This window comes from Silene latifolia, chromosome 3, assembly GCF_048544455.1.
Source record: "Silene latifolia isolate original U9 population chromosome 3, ASM4854445v1, whole genome shotgun sequence".
Lineage (NCBI taxonomy): Eukaryota > Viridiplantae > Streptophyta > Magnoliopsida > Caryophyllales > Caryophyllaceae > Silene > Silene latifolia.
This window is the reverse complement of record NC_133528.1, coordinates 2,204,230-2,225,316: the sequence shown is the minus strand read 5'-3', so window position 1 is coordinate 2,225,316 and position 21,087 is coordinate 2,204,230. Positions and strand designations below refer to the sequence as shown.

General features: G+C 34.7%; 2 protein-coding genes across 3 annotated transcripts; one reads left to right on the top strand and one right to left on the bottom strand.

Annotated features, from left to right (window-relative positions):
- Nucleotides 1-86: 86 nt before the first annotated feature.
- Nucleotides 87-9,314, bottom strand: LOC141646713 (ABC transporter B family member 21-like). 2 transcript variants are annotated; one of them, XM_074454621.1, is made up of 13 exons: nt 9,109-9,314; nt 5,600-5,897; nt 5,459-5,513; nt 5,192-5,367; nt 4,900-5,121; nt 4,558-4,796; nt 3,696-4,221; nt 3,345-3,618; nt 2,134-2,963; nt 1,612-1,878; nt 1,262-1,525; nt 870-1,163; nt 87-721 (listed from the first exon to the last, which is right to left on the bottom strand). In XM_074454621.1, exons 2-13 carry the CDS (start codon nt 5,876-5,878, stop codon nt 368-370), a joined length of 3,780 nt encoding a protein of 1,259 aa, XP_074310722.1. In that variant the 5' UTR covers nt 5,879-5,897; nt 9,109-9,314; the 3' UTR covers nt 87-367. The 2 variants fall into 2 exon arrangements, with proteins under 2 accessions (XP_074310722.1, XP_074310723.1); XM_074454622.1 differs by lacking the exon at nt 9,109-9,314 and adding an exon at nt 6,195-6,456.
- A 5,417-nt stretch (nt 9,315-14,731) lies between these two features.
- LOC141646703 (putative metal-nicotianamine transporter YSL7) lies at nt 14,732-19,162 on the top strand. Its single transcript, XM_074454607.1, has 6 exons — nt 14,732-15,201; nt 16,635-16,798; nt 17,082-17,179; nt 17,269-17,403; nt 17,547-17,736; nt 17,930-19,162. The coding sequence occupies exons 1-6, from the start codon at nt 14,841-14,843 to the stop codon at nt 19,019-19,021; spliced, it is 2,040 nt and encodes a 679-aa protein (XP_074310708.1). The 5' UTR covers nt 14,732-14,840; the 3' UTR covers nt 19,022-19,162.
- The last annotated feature ends 1,925 nt before the right edge of the window (nt 19,163-21,087 follow it).

The following is a 21,087-nucleotide window of genomic DNA, read 5'->3' as shown; positions in this document are numbered from 1 at the left end:
TTTACGACTAGTTAGATACGAAGGAACGGGAGGAGACTGGAAGACTGGTCGCACAATAAATTTATTTGAATGAGCAGACAAAAGAATTTGAGGGCGAAGTGTAAATTAGCCGCTTCAAAATAAACCAAAATGATAAAATTAAACAAGTACATCTTCAAAATGAAAAATCAGGTTGCTCGGACAATAAGAAATTTGAAGACGGCATACTCGGAAAACAACGGGAAAAAAAAAAAAAAAAAAAACAGACGGGTAAGAGCGAATTAGCCCCATCAAAACCAACCAAAATGATAGAATCAAAAGAGTATACAAGCAAAATAAGATCAATTAAGTACAGCTCCAGGACTAACTTGTGAATGCCATTGAAGTGCTAGGAGGATGCACTCATGTGAAGGGCAACCAAAGAAGCATACAGTCCATCTTTGATGTGAATAAGCTTTTCATGCTTCCCTTTCTCGGCTATGACACCATTTTTCACCACCGCGATCCTGTCAGCATTCTTAATTGTGGATAACCTATGAGCAACAATGAGTGTAGTGCGGTTCACCATGACTCGATCTAATGCATCCTGAACAACTTTCTCAGACTCAGCATCAAGTGCACTTGTAGCTTCATCCAATATCAGTATTCGTGGATTCTTTACTATGGCTCGAGCTATTGCAACTCGTTGTTTTTGCCCTCCTGACAATTGTACTCCCCGTTCCCCAACAATTGTATCATAACCCTACAACCATTTGCACTTGGTTAAATTACAAATAAAATGAAAAATACAATTCTTGAATGATTGGAACTTTGGAGTAACATTCAAAGTCGCTATTTAGAAGTTCACGGAAAAATGACAATTGACACTAGTTTGATACCAATGCCATTACCTGCTGCAAGCTGGAGATGAAATTGTGAGCATTTGCCAGCTCAGCAGCGACAATGATCTCAGCCTCTGTGGCATTCCCTCCCTTTCCGTAGGAAATGTTGGCACGAATCGTGTCATTGAATAGAATAGGTTCCTGACTTACAAGCCCAATTTGTTGCCTCAACCATTTCAACTGCAACTTCTGAATTTCAAAGCCATCTAGAGTGATGCATCCAGAATCGGGATCATAAAATCTTTGCAACAAGGATACTACCGTTGATTTACCACTCCCACTTTCTCCAACAAGAGCTAAAGTCTGGCATTCAATTAAAAGACAATTATGGCTACTTACAAAAATAAGTAGTCACAATAGAAAAGAAAATAAGAACCATCATTACAGATTTGCAAAATTACCTTCCCACAATGAATAGTCAAACAAAGGTCCCGGAATATCTGAACATCAGGTCTAGTGGGATATGCAAAGCTCACATGCTGAAACTGTATTTCACCCTTTACTTGTTCCAAAGTCATGCCTGATTCGTCACTTGGGTCAATCTTAGATTTGCGATCCAGAATTGCAAATATAGAAGCTGCAGCACTCTTGGCTTTGCTAGTGTCCGGAGCCAAGGAGCTCGATTGTGATACTCCTACAGCTGCCATGGCTAGTGCAAAGAAAACCTGCAATAGCATTGATGTCCTCAGCATATATCAAATCTTAACTACTGTTTCTTTTTACTACAAACACAATGATCATAGAAGCTTACTCGGAACACATCAGAAAAAGTTGTTTCCCCATGGCCAACAAGCAGTGCTCCTGCATAAAAACTGAGGGCATAGACGTTGAAAAGTAAAGCAAAAGACAACCCATAGCCTATCCCACTTATCAGTCCTCGCTTGATACCAGCTTTCACAGGAGCTTCACATTTCTTTTCATAAAGTTGCATTACCTTCTCCTCAGCACAGAAAGATGCAACAGTTCTTATGCTACCTACCGCATCATTAGCAACATGGCTGGCCTCCTCGTATTTTTTCTGCAATCAGAGAAAAATAAGAGAAAATAGCAAATATTTTATTGTTCAACAGCTATTGTTTCTTATTATAATCAAAAGTTGTTATCAGATTATGCAAGGATAATCTAATTTCTAATTGTTCAGCATCAACTGTAGAAGATTTTTTTTTTTCTTTTTATAAATATTCTGCAAATCTCAAATTGGCAAAGAGGTTATAGGGGGGAGGGGACCGTGCAAGTAAATACATGTGACAAAAATGAGAAAGAGAGCGGCAACCTTGGCATCCTCGCTGAATCCTTTCATAAACTTCAGCTGGAAATAGCCATTAAGACCTAAAAGGGGTATCATTGCAAGGATAATAAAAGCTAAGATCCAATTTGCAAGGAAAGCAATCAGCAGGCCAGATATTGCTGAAGCGAGATTTTGAACGAGCAAACCAAGTGCATCTCCCACCAAACCACGGACACTTGCAGCATCAGAAGACAACCTTGCGCCAATTGTACCACTTGAATTTTCAGGCTCGTCAAACCAACCGACCTCCATGTGGACTACTTTCTCAAAGCACATTGATCTTATCCTTCGTATTAACTTACAACCAGCCACTGCAAAGAAGTAGGATCGAGCTGGGTATGATAGTAATGACGCCACTCCAAATACTACAAACATTAGGGCCCAAAATCTTGAATCAGTTCTCAACTCATGAGGTGTCTTGAAAAACATTTTGATCACACCCGAAAAGAGTACACCAAACAAGGGGAATATAACACCACTAGCAATGGCAGATAGAGATCCAAGAATAAGCGTTGGTATTTCAGGCTTGTTAAGAGAGGCAAGACGCCTTATCGAAACTTGTGGCCGTTTTTCAGAAAGTGCCTCAACAGCGCGTTCTGGAAAGTCTGATGGTACTACAGCTACTGAAAAGGTGTGATCATTGCTGCTCACTGAGGACCCGTGACTTGATGATCGTAAGGATAATCCCCTTTGACTTGCCTGTCGCAACATATCCCCACCTCTCTCAGAATGTCGAGACTCTTTTCTCATGTCTTGTAAGCGTATAAGTTGAGAGTATGCTCCCTCTGGATCCCTGACTAGTTCAGTGTGCTGACCTGATTTTAGGCATAGTGTAAAACCAAAACACCGTCATGTACGAAAAAATCAAGCATATCAGCAGAATGAACTAGAAGTTTAGTCAGCAAACTTCGTCAATACCATGGCAACAACCTACGTGCCTCAAGAGCTCCCTCCTAGGGGGTTTTGGATGTAAGCAGCTCTCATATGTTAAAAACACAGAGAGACTGTTCACAATGACCATAATGACAATCGCGTGGAGAAATGCATTGTACGACTGCTGCTCCACAGCACAAGAAGCCCGGCCAATTTAAAATGAAAACTTTGCATGATTCCATCACACTCCAAAGCCAAAGAATAATGAGTCTTTGGCCTCATTGCAAATGGAGTAACAAATTATACAAAAGTTACTAACTCACCTTTCTCAACCACCTTCCCCTGGTGAATAACTGCAATGGTATCAGCATTGCGCACTGTACTCAAGCGATGTGCAACTATAATAGTTGTTCTATTTACCATTATCCTGTCTAATGCTTCCTGCACGATCCTCTCAGATTCAGCATCGAGTGCACTAGTAGCTTCGTCCAAAAGTAAGATACGTGGATCCTTCAAAATGGCTCGTGCTATAGCGACTCTCTGCTTCTGTCCTCCAGACAATTGAGTTCCATGCTCCCCGACTGATGTATCCAGTCCCTATTAAAATAAGTTGGAGTCAAACTATCGAAGAAAAAAAAGATATTCCACAGAAATTAAAATCATAATTTGTTCACCTGTGGTAATTTATCAATAAACCTGGAGGCATTTGCGAGCTCAATAGCCGTCCTTATCTCTTCATCTGTAGCTCCATCCTTTCCATATGCGATGTTATCTTTTATTGAAGAAGCAAACAGTACAGGCTCCTGACTTACTAGGCCAATTTTCTGCCTAATCCATCTTAACTGAAATTCTTTTATGTTAATTCCATCTATTAGAACCTCTCCGGCATGTGGATCGTAGAATCTCTCTATAAGGCTGATCACTGTTGATTTGCCACTACCACTTTGTCCAACTAATGCTGCAGTTGTTCCACTTTGGATTGAAAGGGAAAATCCGCTAAAAATTTGCTCAGCAGATCTGGTCGGATAACTAAAATAAATGTCTCTCAACTCAATGTCACCATGAATATCATCCAGTATTTTCCCGCTTGGATCATAAGGATCAATCTCTGGTTTTCTATTGATGGTTTCAAACATCTTGTATGCCGCTGCTTGGCCTGAAGCAAATGCGCTCATGCTGGGCGATGCATGTCCCAGTGACCTACATCAATAATATTATCGTACATGCATAAAAAAGAAATTCCATTCCAATGGGGCCAAATATGCATCATGTATTTAAATTATGATGGATTAAAACAAAATGGTTCATTAAACTGGTTGCGTTTCTTTTTATTGTGAATTAACAATCATTTGATGCAGTCTCAACTGTGGGTCGTCTAGAAACAGCCTCTCTGTGTTGGTTAACACAGGGATAAGGCTGAAACATCCAACCCGTCGTAGTTGCAATTGGCAGGATCGAGCCGCTGTGGCATTAGGGTAATGTTGTTATTGTTGAGTATACACCTTTTCATGATTGACTCTAGCATAGCATACTCACATGGAACCAGTCAAGACAGCTACAATGACATTAATGACAACACCTCCAGTGTAATGTCCTTGAAGAATCATCCTTGATCCGAACCATATGGCTAAAGCATAGCTGCAAAAAACAATAAACATAACCACACCCAACCCTGATCCTGCAGCCAGTCCTTCCTGAACACCTGCTCTGTAGGCGTCAAGAATAGATTTGTTGTATTCAGCAATAGCTTTTTTTTCTCCTGTAAAAGACGCCACCTGAGACAGCAGTTGTTAGTTTGTTACAGTGTCAGGTGCATAGCGTGTTGTTTTAAATAAGAAATGTAACAATATTCTTCATAAACCATGGAAATGTACTCACTGTTCTAATTGAACTTATAGTTTCCTCCACAATGATTGCTGCCTTTGCGTAAGAAGTTTGCCCTCTGGTCGCCATCCGTGACAAAAAGATGCTCGTAAGTGAACCAGCAAACACAAGAAGGGGTATTGAGGACACCATGACTAAAGTAAGAAGCCATCCTTTGGTGAACGCGATGACAAATCCTCCAATGAATGTGGATATTGATTGTATAAATTGTCCGACCTAAAACAGAAATTTGAGTTCGCACATGCCTAAAAAATAAATTAAAGTTAAATTAAGCAAAGAAATTTACCTTCTCCCCAATAGCGTTTTGTATAAGAACGGTATCACCTGACATCCTCCCAACGACCTCTCCCGTGTTAACTTCTTTATCAAAGAATGAAATATCTTGCCTGAGCATGGTTTTCAGATACAAGTTCCTCATTCTTGCTGCCTGCCTTTCGCTTGATATCATCCAGCAAGACACCTCTACAATAAAATGATACGAGTACTTTCATCAGTTGAGAAACATTACATCCATATGACTCTAAAAATGACATACACAGTTCACAGTGCTTACGGAGACATGCAGCTATTCCCGATCCAATGGCCAAATAGACGAATTTCAGAGCCACCTATACATAAAACTCCTGCTCATTAGAAACTCAAAATGGGTTTGTTCAATACATAAAATCATAATAGACTTTGCAACAGAATTCACCTGAGAGACAACATGGATAACATGCCGAGTATTTTGGTTGTGACCAAACGCGTCAATAAGATCACCTAAAAGAATTGCCATCAAAGGCATAGATACCCCATTTCCAACAGCAGCAATACAGCCAACGCTCATTAGCGCCTTGTCAGTAGAGTCCGCGAAAGAGAATAGCTTGTAAAATGGGACTTTCTTAGCAACTTCCTTTTCTTTCTTTTCAGTCTCCTGTCGGGTTTGTCCTGCAGCTTCGACATTGGAAGTTGTCGCTTCCTCGTCCCCATTCATCGCCTTAACACTCCGTTACCTATAATGTCCAACAGACAACTATAAACACGAAAACCGGGGTAATATATGACCGTTTAAGTGGGGTTGAATGTACGCAGCCTTAATAATACAGCGATATTATTTCCCGCTAACCCAGTATGAAAATTGAGTCGAGAATTACGTCAGCTACTTTAGCCGGGAAAGGAGTATAACAGTCCAACGGGATTCATTATTCATTATTCATTAATCGTACTATCAAAAATCCTGGTAAACAAATGATGGTTAGAAGCACATGATATTGATGGTGGAGCAAACATGGCAAAGACGTAAAGTGTACTTGAAAACAATGGCATTAGTAAGAAAACCCAGCTAGACATTTCATCGAACATGTGGTGTGCACCAAAGAATCAATGGTAAGACAAAAATGGGGTTTTCATATAATATTACGGATGGTGATAAAGCAAGTAAGTGTTCCTTCCTATCAAATGAGGGAAAGGATCATAATCTGGCACTATGGTGGTATTCCAGTCCATGAGTCGAAAGTTGAAACCGTGTTCAACGTCGACCCAAGTACATAAAATTCAACAAGGATCCTCTCCATTTCTTTTCTCTCCATCTCCTATTCTCCTCTATACTCCATTAACTTTTTACGTATTTCTATGTATAAATCTTGAACTGTTCGATGTTGACAAAATACAATATGAACCGTTGATAGGTAACTAGCATAGATCCCGCGCGAATGCGGTTTTTTAGATAGAAATAATAAATAAAATAAGAAGTAACAATTATCAAATCTAATATTTAATTCAATTTGATGTTTAATTGAAAAATTTATTATTATTAATGTTTTGTATTAATCGGTGAAAAATGGAAAGTTCATATAATGCGGTTGTAGATATAATATAATGAAAACTCAATTACAAATATGATATAATAAAAGTTCAATTACAGATATGATGAAAAGAAAGCCCAATTATAGCCAAATTCATTTAGGCGTTACAGATATGATATAATAAAAGCCCTATTACAGATATGATGAAAAGAAAGCCCAATTATAGCCAAATTCATTTAGGCGGGAAAATTTGGAGATTTTTTATTCTTTTAGTATAATGGGGATGGCCTCTCTATTTCTTTTTAGAAAATGAAGAGGATCTTGACTCCATAAAATTGACCTAATCCGAAACGACTCGTATCCGAAACCCCCTCAACTCGAGTAATGCATTTAAAAGTTAATCTAATCCGAGTGATCCATTTTATGGTGTCGAGTGTCGAGATGTACGTGATCCATATTCAATTTTTTTTGGTTTCAAATGAGGCGGCGGGAAATTCAAACTTGTAACCTGATGTCACGACTCACGATACCTCCATCTTTATCCACCAGGATAAGACGTATTCGGTATTCGGTACATGACCCGAGCCATATTAATACTCCGTACAAGTTTTAGTAACTGAAAATGCAATCAATAAAATCATGTGGGGGCGTGGAGCGTTTGTTGGGTACGTTTTGTATGGATTTAGTAATCATAACGTGCAACTTTCTTTTACGAAGTGCCAAATTGTGTCATTTCCGGTTTTAACTTAAACGAGAAAATGTAACTTATTATAATAAAAAGTGATCAGTTAATAATAAAATGTTCTAACTAAAATTATTGCTTTTAAATAATAAACTAATGTTAACATTTTATCATAAAATATTTACATTTTGTCGTAATATGATAACATTCTATTCGTTTTAATTTAGGCGGAAAAAGTCTGTCGGAAATAAGAATTTGTCTTGATTATAAGGAAGGTGTTTTTAAAAATGATTAAGAGTTATTATAAGTTATCAATCTTATTACTGTAGGTCTGGCACCTTTTCATCTCAGTCATTTATTTATCTTTTATATTTATCGCGGGTATTTAATGAAAAGTAAAGAATTGATTAAGACGAAAAAAAAACATTAGTCAAAAATAATTATTTTGTCATGAACGATTCTATACATTTTCATGAAGTTAAATGAAATCACCAAGATATATTCATATATCATGAATTCATGATCACATATTCACATATCATCACAATATCCAAAATTTGCAATATGTTGACATGGCCAAATATCTTGATCGACCTTGGCACTATTTTGACGCGTCGTTAATACAAGTCTTATACTCGGTCAAATTATATTTACGAAACTCAAAAATAATCAATGATATATATCAAATGATGCTAAATTAACCAGTGATGGGTAGGTCTTGCTTAAAACCGAATTAAAGTTAAAATCTCGCATAACACTTCTATTATAATTGACTTTTTAAAATTGATTACGAGTGTCACTTTAACTTAAGACGGTTTTAATCAAGAATTTAGGATACTTTTATACTCTAGTTTAGAGCCTTTCCCTGGACACTGGGACTAGGGGGAAAAAAGCCTACAACCAAAAGTGATCTATAGGCCAATCACACGTACGTACGGACTACGGAGAAAAGATCTAATTGTAATTACTAAATAAAGATCAAATATTTGTTTAGGAGAAAAATAAAGATCAAATATTCCCTATGCTCCCTGATAAAGTTCACTCTCACTTGGGAATTGGGATACAAGACTTAATAATGACAAAAATGTACTAAGAAAAACATAAGCTGAGAAATACGTAACGTTAGACATTATAGTGACCACGAATAACGAACATTCTAATAAAACAATATTATGATCGAGATGAGATAAAAAGGAGAGTGTATTAGAGAAGTATAGTTACTTAAGGAGGCTATGGTACACGGAGGGTTTTACCAGCCCTAGCCTGCGGGAGCGACCCCCTCTCTACGTTACCATCCTTCCACGTCGAAGGTTGTGGGAGGAAGGATCGTGGCTTTGGGTAAGTGCATATACAACTATAATTAGTTGATTGACCTCAAGACAAGTCTAGATATACGGTGTGATAACTTGGTCATTTTAAAAATATCAGACCCAAAGCAAGCTAGGGATAAACATAACAAAAAGTTAAACCTTATTTTTGATGAGAGGACCCTTTACGGTTATTGAAAACGACATATCAACTACATAATCATCAACATTAAAACATAGATTTAAAAAACAAAATAGTAAAAATGTACATGTATGTATAAAGTAAGAATTTTTTTCTTGTACTCCGTAACACTGTTAGTGACTCATAGAATGTATGATATAACGTCGTTAACTATGTTTAGTCCGTTTATTTAAACTTATTCAAAACGATACACTCTAACATTCAGTTAAAAAACGAGTTTAAACTTACCAATACGACGAGAATCTTCCAAAAGCTTGCAAAAAAAAACACTCTTGCAATTAAGACTTCAAAATTCCAATAATCCAAGCTTTAATATGGAATAATAATAATAACTTAGTATAAATCACAAAAATTCTCAAGAACAAATTAGTGCGTTTTGATCTTAAGTCATAGTAACGTTATATATGTACGTATATATATTAAGATATGTAAACAATTGACCAATGAAAATAAGAGTACAAGTATAAATCAATCCTACGTAAGTGTGGGATATCTTGCGTAACGAGTAATGAATCAATGAATCAACGTCTTTTTCAGGTGACACCATTACGTACAAAGTTGACGTGCTACTAAGGGATCCTTTGATATTCCGATTGTGAAATAATAAGATCCATGACGATCATAAAATCATGAAATCCCCCTACCAATTCATATGGATTGTGTATCTAGATTTGGCAAACGACTTAATCGGATCGGGTTCAATTTGAGTTGGGTTAATTTTGGTTTGTAGTGTTCGGGTCAGGTCGGGACGAATCATCTCGGGTTCAGTTCATTTTGAGACATTATTAAGTTATTTATGATAATAATCAATGTGCACCAATAAACATTCAGGTCTGATTATATTGGGTCGAGTCAATTCGGATACAAGTCAAGGTCGGGTATTGAATTCGGGTGGCGGGTCGGGTTATTCGGGTCAGCTCATTCTAGTTGGGTCAATTCTGTCAAGTCTATCTATATTTTCTAATTAGTGGAACAAGGAAAGATTGATCACTGTTTTTTTTTTTGGTGCGCAAGAGGGGCTTTATGATAATTAAATAGAAACCGAACGAGGAAAAGAAACTCCTAGAACGTCTTCATGAAGAATAGATCGAAGGCCCTCCGGTGGAACGTTGAATGAAGTAGTAGTTGGAGACGAGTGAATTCCTATGTTTGCTAACCAATCCGCAGCTCGGTTTACTTCTTGATATATATGATCAATTTGGACCACCAAACCATCCACAATTAGTGTTGGAGAGCGAGTTTCATGTGTAAAACTGTTTTATACAAAGTAGTGTACCTAGAAAATTTAATTGATGCGGTTATAACGTAAATTTAAGAAGAACTAGTAAAGATATAAAAAAAAATTAGTATAATTGTACAGATGTTGGCATACAATACAGTAAGACTAAAAGATGTGTTGGGTCTCGCAACCCGTTCCTTAAACAGGTTGATACGCCACTGCTTAGAAAAATCGTTAATTAATCAATTACGAAGCATGATTTTCTTGAAAAAATAGTTTTTAAACTAAATGTTAATACAAGAGATTAAATGGATCATAGAAATTTTGTGAAGTGACACTCATATTGATACCTAGGTCTTGTTTAATTATCACCATAAAAATGGGTGAATTGAAAAATCTCATGACTTAGAAATATGGGAGACCTTTGTTATTACATTCATTCGTTATTATTACTTAAATCGATCGGTTAACTAATTGTTCATATATATACATTTTTTGTTATTAGTATTGTTACTTTTATTACATTCATTATTACTACTGATACTTTCACTACTCTCGCCGTAATTATTGTTACCTAATTATTGTAACTTTCACCATTGCCGCATTAATATTGATAGTTTCACTACTCCCGTTGTTATTTCTGTTACTTTCACTATTCGCGCTCGCGGCTAATATTGTTACTTACTTACTTTGACTCTTCAAATGAGTGATTACTGTATATATCTTTTATTTTATTTTTTCTTTTAATTTTACCTAATTTTTTTCTTTGAAAGAAGATTTATAATCACATAAAAAATGAACACATATCTAAGAAATCTTTTTTTTTTAATAGTACAATTTACAAATTGACTAATCACGATCATATAATCCCCTTAATCCAAAAATAGAAACACATGTAACCTCCAACTAAACCCATGCTATATCCACCTGGAAGATGATACACATACACGAGGTGTATGGTTTTTCCATACACAACCAATTACGTGATGACACGTGGCAAACTAGAGTTAAACTCCATTAGTTAGTTTAAGGCTAGGTTAGTAATTTAACATTTGTAGTTAAATTGTTAACTAGATCTAGTTAACTATAGTTATGGAATTTTTTTATTTCTTTATTTTATACATTAGATTTATTATTAAATCAAACCTCAAAAAATGTCTTTGATGAGAATCGATCCCATAACCTCTTGGTTTGAATACCATTACTATTACCACTATGACACATTCATCTTGTTGTCAATTTTGCATATCTTTTGATATATATCTTTGTTAAGACCTGAGTTAAAACAATATGTATATATAATCATTATTAATTGTACTTCTAACTTATATTTAATGTACCTTCAGTATTAGATCAATGTACATTACTAGGTTAGTTAAATGTACTTGATAAAAATTAAACTAAATATTTTATATACCTATCGTATTTATTATTTGTAATTATAATTTATATAATTAATATGAAATTTACATTCATTATAGGTCATATTATTATAACGAAAAATATTTAATAAATTGAGGCGACTTTTTATTATTACTATAATATTAAAAATTATCAGGTATTATTACGAAAAATTATTATAACGCTCTAGATGTCATGTGTAAATATATTATTAAATTGTACGTCGAATGTATTTCGCCTTAATTTCCGTCTATAACTCATTAAGTGCATCTTAGATATATGAGGGGTACATATATAAATTTAGGATCCGGTGAGAACCATACACTACAAAAGTAACGCGGTAAAGTGACGGAAATTCTGACGAATTTTCCATACCGTCAGATAATTCGGGAAACTGACGGAATACTGACGGATATTTCGTCAGTAAAAAATACTGACGGATATTCCCCAGAATCCGTCACAGGTTACTGGCGCGTTGAAAAAAGCAATGGCGCCATCACTGCCTGACGGGTTTCTGACGTTATCCGTCAGCTATACAATATTAATGACGGAAATCCCGTCAGATGTCCCCTCCCCAGAACCAGGCGCAAAACTCCATTATTGATAGAAAAGTCCTGACGGAAAAACCGTTAAGAAAGTCAATATTTTTTTTACTTTCCTGACGGAAATTCCGTCAGGAACTTTCAAAACACGGGTTCCTAACGAGTTTTCCGTCAGGAGTTTCCTTTGCAAGAATTGGCCAAAAGCCAATAATTGAGAGGAAACTTTGTTTTTAAAATAACGACATATTTGGATTCGACGTACAGTTTAATGTCTAGATAATACTCCCTCCTATTTCCTTATATCTTCCCCTTTCTTTTGGGCACAAAAATTAAGAAAGGGGAAGAAAGAATGTATAAAGTAGAATAAAGTATTATAAGTTGTGAAATTTATAGGTGAGAGAAAATAATAAAGAATGAATGATGAATAAAGTATAGATAAAGTAATGAGAGTTGTTGATTTTTTAGGAGAGAGAAATTAATAAAAAATGAATGAAACTTACCAAAAAAGGAAAGAGGGAAGATAATCAAACTTGTGTGAAAAAGGAAAGAGGGAAGATATAAGGAAATAGGAGGGAGTATATTTCTTGGTAAAAAATTATAAGTTAGACAGAAATTGAGGCGAAATACATTTGACTAATTTTCATGCACCTAATAAATATTTTCATGCATGTAACACTTTTCATGAACCTAGTACTCGTTTTCATGCATCTACAGCCTGTTTTAGTGTGTCATTGTATTTTTGTACACTAAGTATATATATTTTTAATATAATAAATAAATTAAGTTCAATTACATCCAATATTATACTTGAATGAACTAAATTAATGATAATGAAATGGGTTATGAAAACTATAAAGAGATAAATAAAATAAAAATTCCCGACAGATACAATATTTCACAATACATTAGATTTGTACTTTAGTTAGTGAATAATAATGATCGCTCTTAAATAATATATTAGTATAATATTTCATATTTATTTAAATATATAACTCTAATAAATTTATATAATAAACTAATATAAAAGTTGATTTGATAAAATTAAGTAAGGGAAAGATTTAACAAATATTTGATATATATTTATTGAAATTAGAGTTGTTCATGGACGGGACAGACCCGTCCCGCGCGACCCGCTAACAAAGAGGGTTTGGACAACATATTTTCCAAATGTCCGGCTCACGTCCGACCTGAGTCCGCATTTGAGTACCTTTAATTTAAATATATAAGTCTGATAAAATTGTGTAAGTAGCAAAAGTGACTCTATTAATAATTAAAATAATTGTAGCAACATTTGATGTAATAAATATGATAGTATTCACCAATTTGAGTGGTAAAAGTTACAATAATAGCAGACAGAGTAGTGAAAGTCATAGTAGCAAGAATGATAATAGTGAAATTAACAGTATTAAATGCGAGAGTAGTGAAAATAAATAAATAAATATAGCGGGAGTAGGGAAAATAACAGTAGTGACAACAAATGTTATAAAAGTAACAATATGAACAACGAATAAAGTTAGCTAACAATTCAGTTTAAGAAAAATATTTTATTTATTTAAATATATAAGTTTGATAAAATTAATGGGAATAATGAATTTAACTTTAAAAATAGCGGGAATAGTAAAAGAAACAACAGTAATCAAAGGAGTAGTGAACGTAACAGTATTAACAGGGGTATGTCATGGACGTAATAATATCAACGGCGGGAGAATAAGTGATCGTGTTTTATATAATTTGTTGATAAATTTTAATTTCATCATAATTTCAAGATATATCATAGAACAATATATTATAAATCGTAAATGTTTGTGTTAAAAAATACGAACGCAATTATATTTCATAAAAAAATAAAATTTAAATGATAAATAGAGGTAGCCCGGTGGGGCCGACACCAAACTTAGTTAAATGTAAACTAATGGTACAGATGATAATTATCATAAGTAAATAAAATATTTGGTTCAATTTTTTTCAAGTATACTTAACTCAGTAAATACATTACATTAAATATAAGCTAGAAGTATATATTTAATAATTATTATAAGTAAATATTATTTTAACTCGGCTTTTAACATACAAATAACAAAAGAGATACATATTTAGCAAAGAGATGAATGTGTCACAATGGTAATAGTAAGTCTATATGCCTTAAGAGGTCATGGGTTCGATCTTTACCAACAACATTTTTGATCTATATAGTTAATTAGAGTAATTTAACAAGTTAACCACACATCTAAAATTACTAACTTAACCCTACACTAACTAATTGATGTTAACTCTAATTTGCCACGTGTCGCGATGTCATTGGTCGTGTATGGATTTTTCCATACACCTCGTGTATGTGTAGCCTTTTTGATATCCACCTCACACATTCAATTTTATTTCCATAATTAACATTCTCAACGTTGAAAAAAAAAAACATTCTATATATGGTTAAGATTCCCTCAAAATAATCAATAATAAATCTCATAATATTTCCCGGGTAAGACACTTTTGCACAAAATTATCATAAAACAGAATCTTTTAATTACCAATTTTACCAACTACACTAAAGTTGTATTTAAATCCATTTTACGGATATATTAATGTTTTTTTTTGGTGAAACGGATATATTAATGTAATAAACTCAATATTTCCAACTAAAATTGTAATATATAACAGCTCATATCCATGATCCAACCCTTATAAAACCTTTATATTCCCCTTACACTATATAATAAACCACACCATTCCCCAAACCTTTATTATAAAAAAAATTACGACAGACTTCCTCCATCCCAAAATAATCTTCTTATATTTTAACAATGAACCGAGACGAGGAAAAGGCGGCCACCAACATGGAATTGGTCGACCCGGAGGAGGATACGGTAGAGCGAATATTCGCCGATAAAGAAGTGCCAACATGGCAAGAACAATTAACTGTTAGAGCGTTTGTAGTGAGTTTTATACTCAGTATATTATGCACATTTATCGTAATGAAATTAAATCTAACGACGGGAATTATTCCGTCGTTAAATGTTTCGGCCGGGTTATTAGGGTTTTTCTTTGTCAAGACATGGACTAAATTTTTGGAGAAATTTGGAATGCTTAAACAACCGTTTACTCGTCAGGAGAATACTGTTATTCAGACTTGTGTCGTCGCTTCGGCTGGAATTGCCTTTTCCGGTTTGTATTTCCTCCGTTTCATTGATTTTTTTCGAGTATTTTTTGTTTTTTACGTTACAAATCTGATATGGTGCAATCGACTGTTTACGTTTATATACGATAACTTAACTGACTATTACGATAATTTTTACTTGCACCGAAAAATGTACTTTCACTTAAAATCGAATTAAAATCGTTAATTTGACACGTAATTGTGATGATTTAGACGTGTTTAATTCCGTAAAAATACTTGAGTTAAAATTGTTATACTATACTAAAATTATTATATTACGGAAAAAATGATTTAAGTTTAATTTTAAGACCGTCTCTTAAGGCATATACTCTATTTTTATTTCGGTTTAGATAAAATACGTTGAACCTAGACAAAATGTATTTAAGTTGAGTCAAAATCGATTTTGATTTTTTACTAAATTAACAGAGTTGATTTAGTTCTTGATTTATTGTAGTTTGATTTTATTTTCTATTTGGGAATATTGATGCGTATATTTTGCCTTTTAAGTTTGAACGCGTAGAAAATTGTTTTATTACTATAATTAGTGTGAATTGAATGAGAAAAACAAGGAAACAAATATTAAGATTAATTTGGTAGTGCATGGTAGCCTGTAACATTAGGCATGCATAGTGTGAGAAAACTCTTTAATTTACGGTATATAAAATTATTTTACATAAATATTATTTTAAATTCAAGTGCTATTTGGGAAAAAGGAACTATTTTGTTTGTTTTTGAGTATATATGTAACCTGTAACCTATTGCACACATACCACGTCTTAACCGCTATACTAAGACATTTTCGGTTGATGGGTTTGTAGATTTGGGAAAGGTTGTCGTAGGAAGAAAGTTGGCTGGGATTCAAATACTAAAAGACATTTGACTATAAATTAAAATCGCATTTATGATTCCATGTGAAAACGGGAAAAATATAGACTAAAACGTCACATTTGGCTACTATAATGAATGACGTCAAAACTCTACAATGTGTTAATAATGATAGTCACCATTTGGTATATCGAATCTCGATACCCTCCTCTCACGTGTATTATGTTCGATACCCTCCTCTCACGTGTATTATGTAAGGTCCATTATTTCAATAGTTTTAACATAAAGGATGTGAAAGCATGGTGGTTCAGTTAAAAATTATCGCATAATTAACCAAATAAAACATTACTCCGTATCCACTCGTATTTTAATCAATTAATTCAAACAATGCGGCCTATGTTTAGCACAGTTGATTTAATTTCATTCGAAAACCATTTGATTTTGTAACAATTGATTTAATCTCATAAAAAACCCTACTAATGTTTACATATTTTACTTCGTAATATGTTTGATTAAAATATACCTCACATATATTAAAAAAAAAAAGTGTGGAATTCATTTTAGTAGACGAAATACTAATTACATATTCTTACACTTTTTTGGTTGGGTTGTGCAGGAGGGGCTGGGAATTATATCATGGCAATGACGGAGACGGTTTCGAAAGCATCAGGTGACAAATTCGGACCCGGTAACACCAAGACCCTTGCTCTTAGTTGGATGATTGGTTTTATGTTTGTTGTTAGCTTCGTTGGCCTCTTTTCCGTCGTTCCGCTTCGTAAGGTCAGCTTTCTTCTTCTTTGATCCCATTTTTGTTTCCTGAATTTCTGGTTTACTGTTTTTTTTTTCTGGTTTACTGAATTAGCGAATCCAGTAACCCGTCTCTGAATTTCTGGTTTACTGGTTTTTTTTTCTGGTTTACTGTTTTTTTTTCTGGTTTACTGAATTAGTGAATCCAGTAACCCGTCTCTGAATTTCTGGTTTACTGTTTTTTTTTCTGGTTTACTGAATTAGCGAACCCAGTAACCCGTCTCTGAATTTCTGGTTTACTGGTTTTTTTTCGCAGATAATGGTTGTCGACTTCAAACTTCCTTATCCAAGTGGAACTGCGACAGCCGTCCTTATCAACAGCTTCCATACTCCAAAGGGTGCCAAATTAGCCAAGTACTGTAACACTTTGAACGACATACTCTTAACTGATTGCGATTAATCGACAAATTTTTCTCATTCATTTCGGATTTTCCCAACCACAGGCAACAAGTCAAGGAATTAGGCAAATTTTTCTCATTCAGTTTCTTCTGGGGAGTCTTCCAGTGGTTCTTCGCAGCGACTGACAGTTGCGGATTTTCAACTTTTCCTACATTCGGCCTAAAAGCCTATAAAAACAAGTACGCATCATTACACTACAAGAATATCTGTTAAAGGCGTCTAAAGCAGGCGACTGTATGCACTTCTTTAGTCAGTCGACTTCTTTAGTTGCCCTTGTCGTGTTTTCTTTACAGGCTTTACAGCTGACGGATTTTGGCCACAGGTTTTATTTTGATTTCTCTGCTACATATGTGGGAGTGGGAATGATATGCCCTTATATCATAAATATATCGATGCTAATTGGAGCGATTTTATCATGGGGTATAATGTGGCCCCTTATCGGAACAAGGAAGGGTCACTGGTACAGTAGTGAACTCTCAGACGGTAGCCTTCATGGTTTACAAGGTTACAGGGTAAGTATCGCCTCTTTTAATTAAATCACTCTAACGTCTAAACACGTTCAGAGAGATTGAGTCTCACCCTCTCACATGCATTCTTTATTGAAGGGGTCCCGCTTATTGCATGTGAAAGGGTGGAACCACGATTAGGTGTCACCAGGTGGCGCCAACTCATTTTCCTAACTGATATAAGCGATTTTGGTGGCAGGTTTTTATTTCGATAGCTATAATTCTTGGTGACGGACTCTACAACTTCGTTATGGTGTTTGGTCGAACACTAATGGGCTTGTACGATCAACTAAGGAAAAAAAACGCGGGTGTTCTGCCTTCGGACACCGCACTTGAAGCAACTCAGCATAAATCATATGACGAGGAACGAAGAATAAAATACTTTCTCCAAGACCAAATCCCGACATGGGTCGCAGTAGTCGGGTATATCACCCTAGCCGTTCTAGCTATACTCGTAGTCCCGCTTATTTTCCATCAACTCAAATGGTACCATGTTCTAATAATGTACATTGTTGCCCCTGTCTTGGCATTTTGCAATGCATACGGATGTGGGCTGACAGACTGGTCCTTAGCTTCAACTTATGGGAAACTCGGGATTTTCGTGATTGGAGGTTGGGTTGGAGCCTCCCAAGGCGGTATTATAGCTGGATTAGCCGCGTGTGGAGTTATGATGAACATTGTTTCGACAGCATCTGACCTGTCACAAGATTTCAAGACAGGGTACTTAACGCTGGCATCACCAAGATCAATGTTTGTTTCCCAAATCATTGGGACCGCAATGGGATGTGTAATGACACCTTGTGTGTTCTGGATCTTTTACAAGGCCTTCCCTGATCTCGGTCTCCCAGGGTCTCAGTACCCCGCCCCATACGGGCAAGTCTACAGGAGTATAGCCAGTGTAGGTGTCGTTGGAGTTGGTGCTCTTCCTAAAAACTGCATTAAACTCTGCATTATACTTTTTGTGTTCGCTATTGTTTTGAACGTGATTAAAGACCGCGTAGGGGAGAAATATGCGCGGTTTATACCAATCCCAATGGCGATGGCAGTACCGTTTTACTTGGGAGGGTATTTTGTTATTGATATGTGTTTAGGGAGCTTGATATTGTTTATTTGGGAGTATAGTAATAAGGTACAGGCTGATGCATTTGCACCAGCAGTTGCATCAGGGTTGATTTGTGGAGACGGAATTTGGTCGTTGCCAAGTTCGTTATTGGCGTTAGCCGGAATCAAACCGCCGATGTGCATGCAGTTTATCAGTAGGTCTCAAGCTGAAGCTGAAGCTTCTGGTTAGGTTTTATTGGCATTGTAGATATTCATACTTTTTATTTTTTTTTAAATAGTTAATGTTTTATTTTTTATCTTTTCATTTGAAAACATAAACATGTTTACATAACTTGGATTTTAAGGTTGAGAATTCATCTTTTTATTGGTATTTTATTGTCGATTTTTGGTGGCTGATGGAATCGGTATGTGCTCGAAGAGAATACAAATTCTCGAGTGAGACGACATTGCACAAGAAGTTTGTAAAACAGATCTTTTAAGCACGCAATTAGCATTTCATTGAAATGAATAATTGTTTGTACACAAATAGAATTATACATGCAGATGTATAGGAGCAATTATATAACCATAGCACATCTAGTTGAGCTTATGTATAACTTTTTCGAGCTTTTAAAAAAATTTGATGAATTTTTACTTTTTTTTTTTTATTATTATTATTACATCAATCTAAAATGTAAATGAGCTTGTATGTGTCATTGTATTGTTTTTGAATTTTGTTATAAAATTTTGTAAGATCATTATTTATATAAAGAAGCTCATAATATTTACAATAAAGCTCATAAACTTTACACTCCAAACTCGAATCTTTTATTATAAAGCTCTAAAACTATACAACTTTTGTTGTTTGTGTTGGAAAATGTGTCCTCCGACAATAATGCGATCACGACTGTTGATCATGATGATCACATGTTTAAATCTCATTATAAAGAATACAATTGGGAAGTAATTTTGTTACTGTCAACTGGTCAACATATATCGGTAATGATTGGCTGACTAGAGTTTGACATTACTGTCGTGCGACGGTGGTGATCAGTTGACCCCCTAGGTCATACCTATAGGGCAACACTCTTAATTGATTATTTAATTAATCGTATAATGTTGCGAGTTAATTAAATTACTTGAAAATTGACGGACGATTTTGGAAGTAAAATTTACGTATCAAATTGAAATGTGATTAAATGAGATACGGTCTGAGTAATTAAATTGTATAATTACTCGGATGAAATAAATTGTTTAATGTAACAATTAAATTTGAATGAATTGTTATAAATACAATCTGTTGTGATTTATAAATGGTAAAAATATTTTGGCACAAGTAATTATGAAATTACTAAGTCGATTTTTGTATGTGACGTATTTTTTATTAATACGTTGATTTTTAATATGTTAAAAATACATAACAAATTTATGTCACATATGACATGTGACATATTGACAATTGACAAAAATAATATGGAATCCATATTATGTAAAGTGCCGAAAAATTGGAGGAGTGTTAAGCTAATTAATTGTTTTTATTTAGTGGTAAACATAATGATTGAAAAGCAAGTCTAGCCATGCAAGCCTATTGTTCATTGTGAAGAACAATTTTTCCATGCATTGGCTCTCCAAAAAGCCCTCCTCTTACACGGTTTTGAGAAGAACAAAACCCATCATTGTTTTTCTTATATTTTTACCTAATTACACTAAAATGTGTTAGTGAGATGATTCTTATTCATTCATCCAAAATTAGTATTCTAGAGAGATAAAAAGCTCTCTATTTTTCCCTCCATAAAACCGAAATATATAAGTGTTTTATAAATTTTTTGGTTCAATTTTCTACTTGATTAATATTATACTAGTATTTGTAATATTAATTAAAATTAAGAGAAGCCTTGGGTATAAAGCTTAGGGAGAGATCTTGTACTTAGATCTTGTTCATCCATAAGGAAAAGCTCAAGATCAAAAGAGAAAGGTGATCTCTTTTGTGCCCTTAAATCCGAAATCAACAATGTAAGGACATGATTTCTCTTCTATTATATTATTTGTTTGCATGCATAAAATCCGTTTTAATTTTATGACAAATTAATTTAGACATATATGAGTATGTTAATATGTATATGAATCTACATTAATGAAATCTCTTATTACATGATACTTTCTAAGTACATGTCTAGATCTATTACTAGACTTTGGCTCCTTAGCTTGGAAGATCGTCCCACTATTATCACAATAGAGAGTGATGGGATCATCGGCGGTAGGTACTACTTTTAGACCTTCCGTGAATTGCTTGATCCACATAGCTTCCTTGGCGCT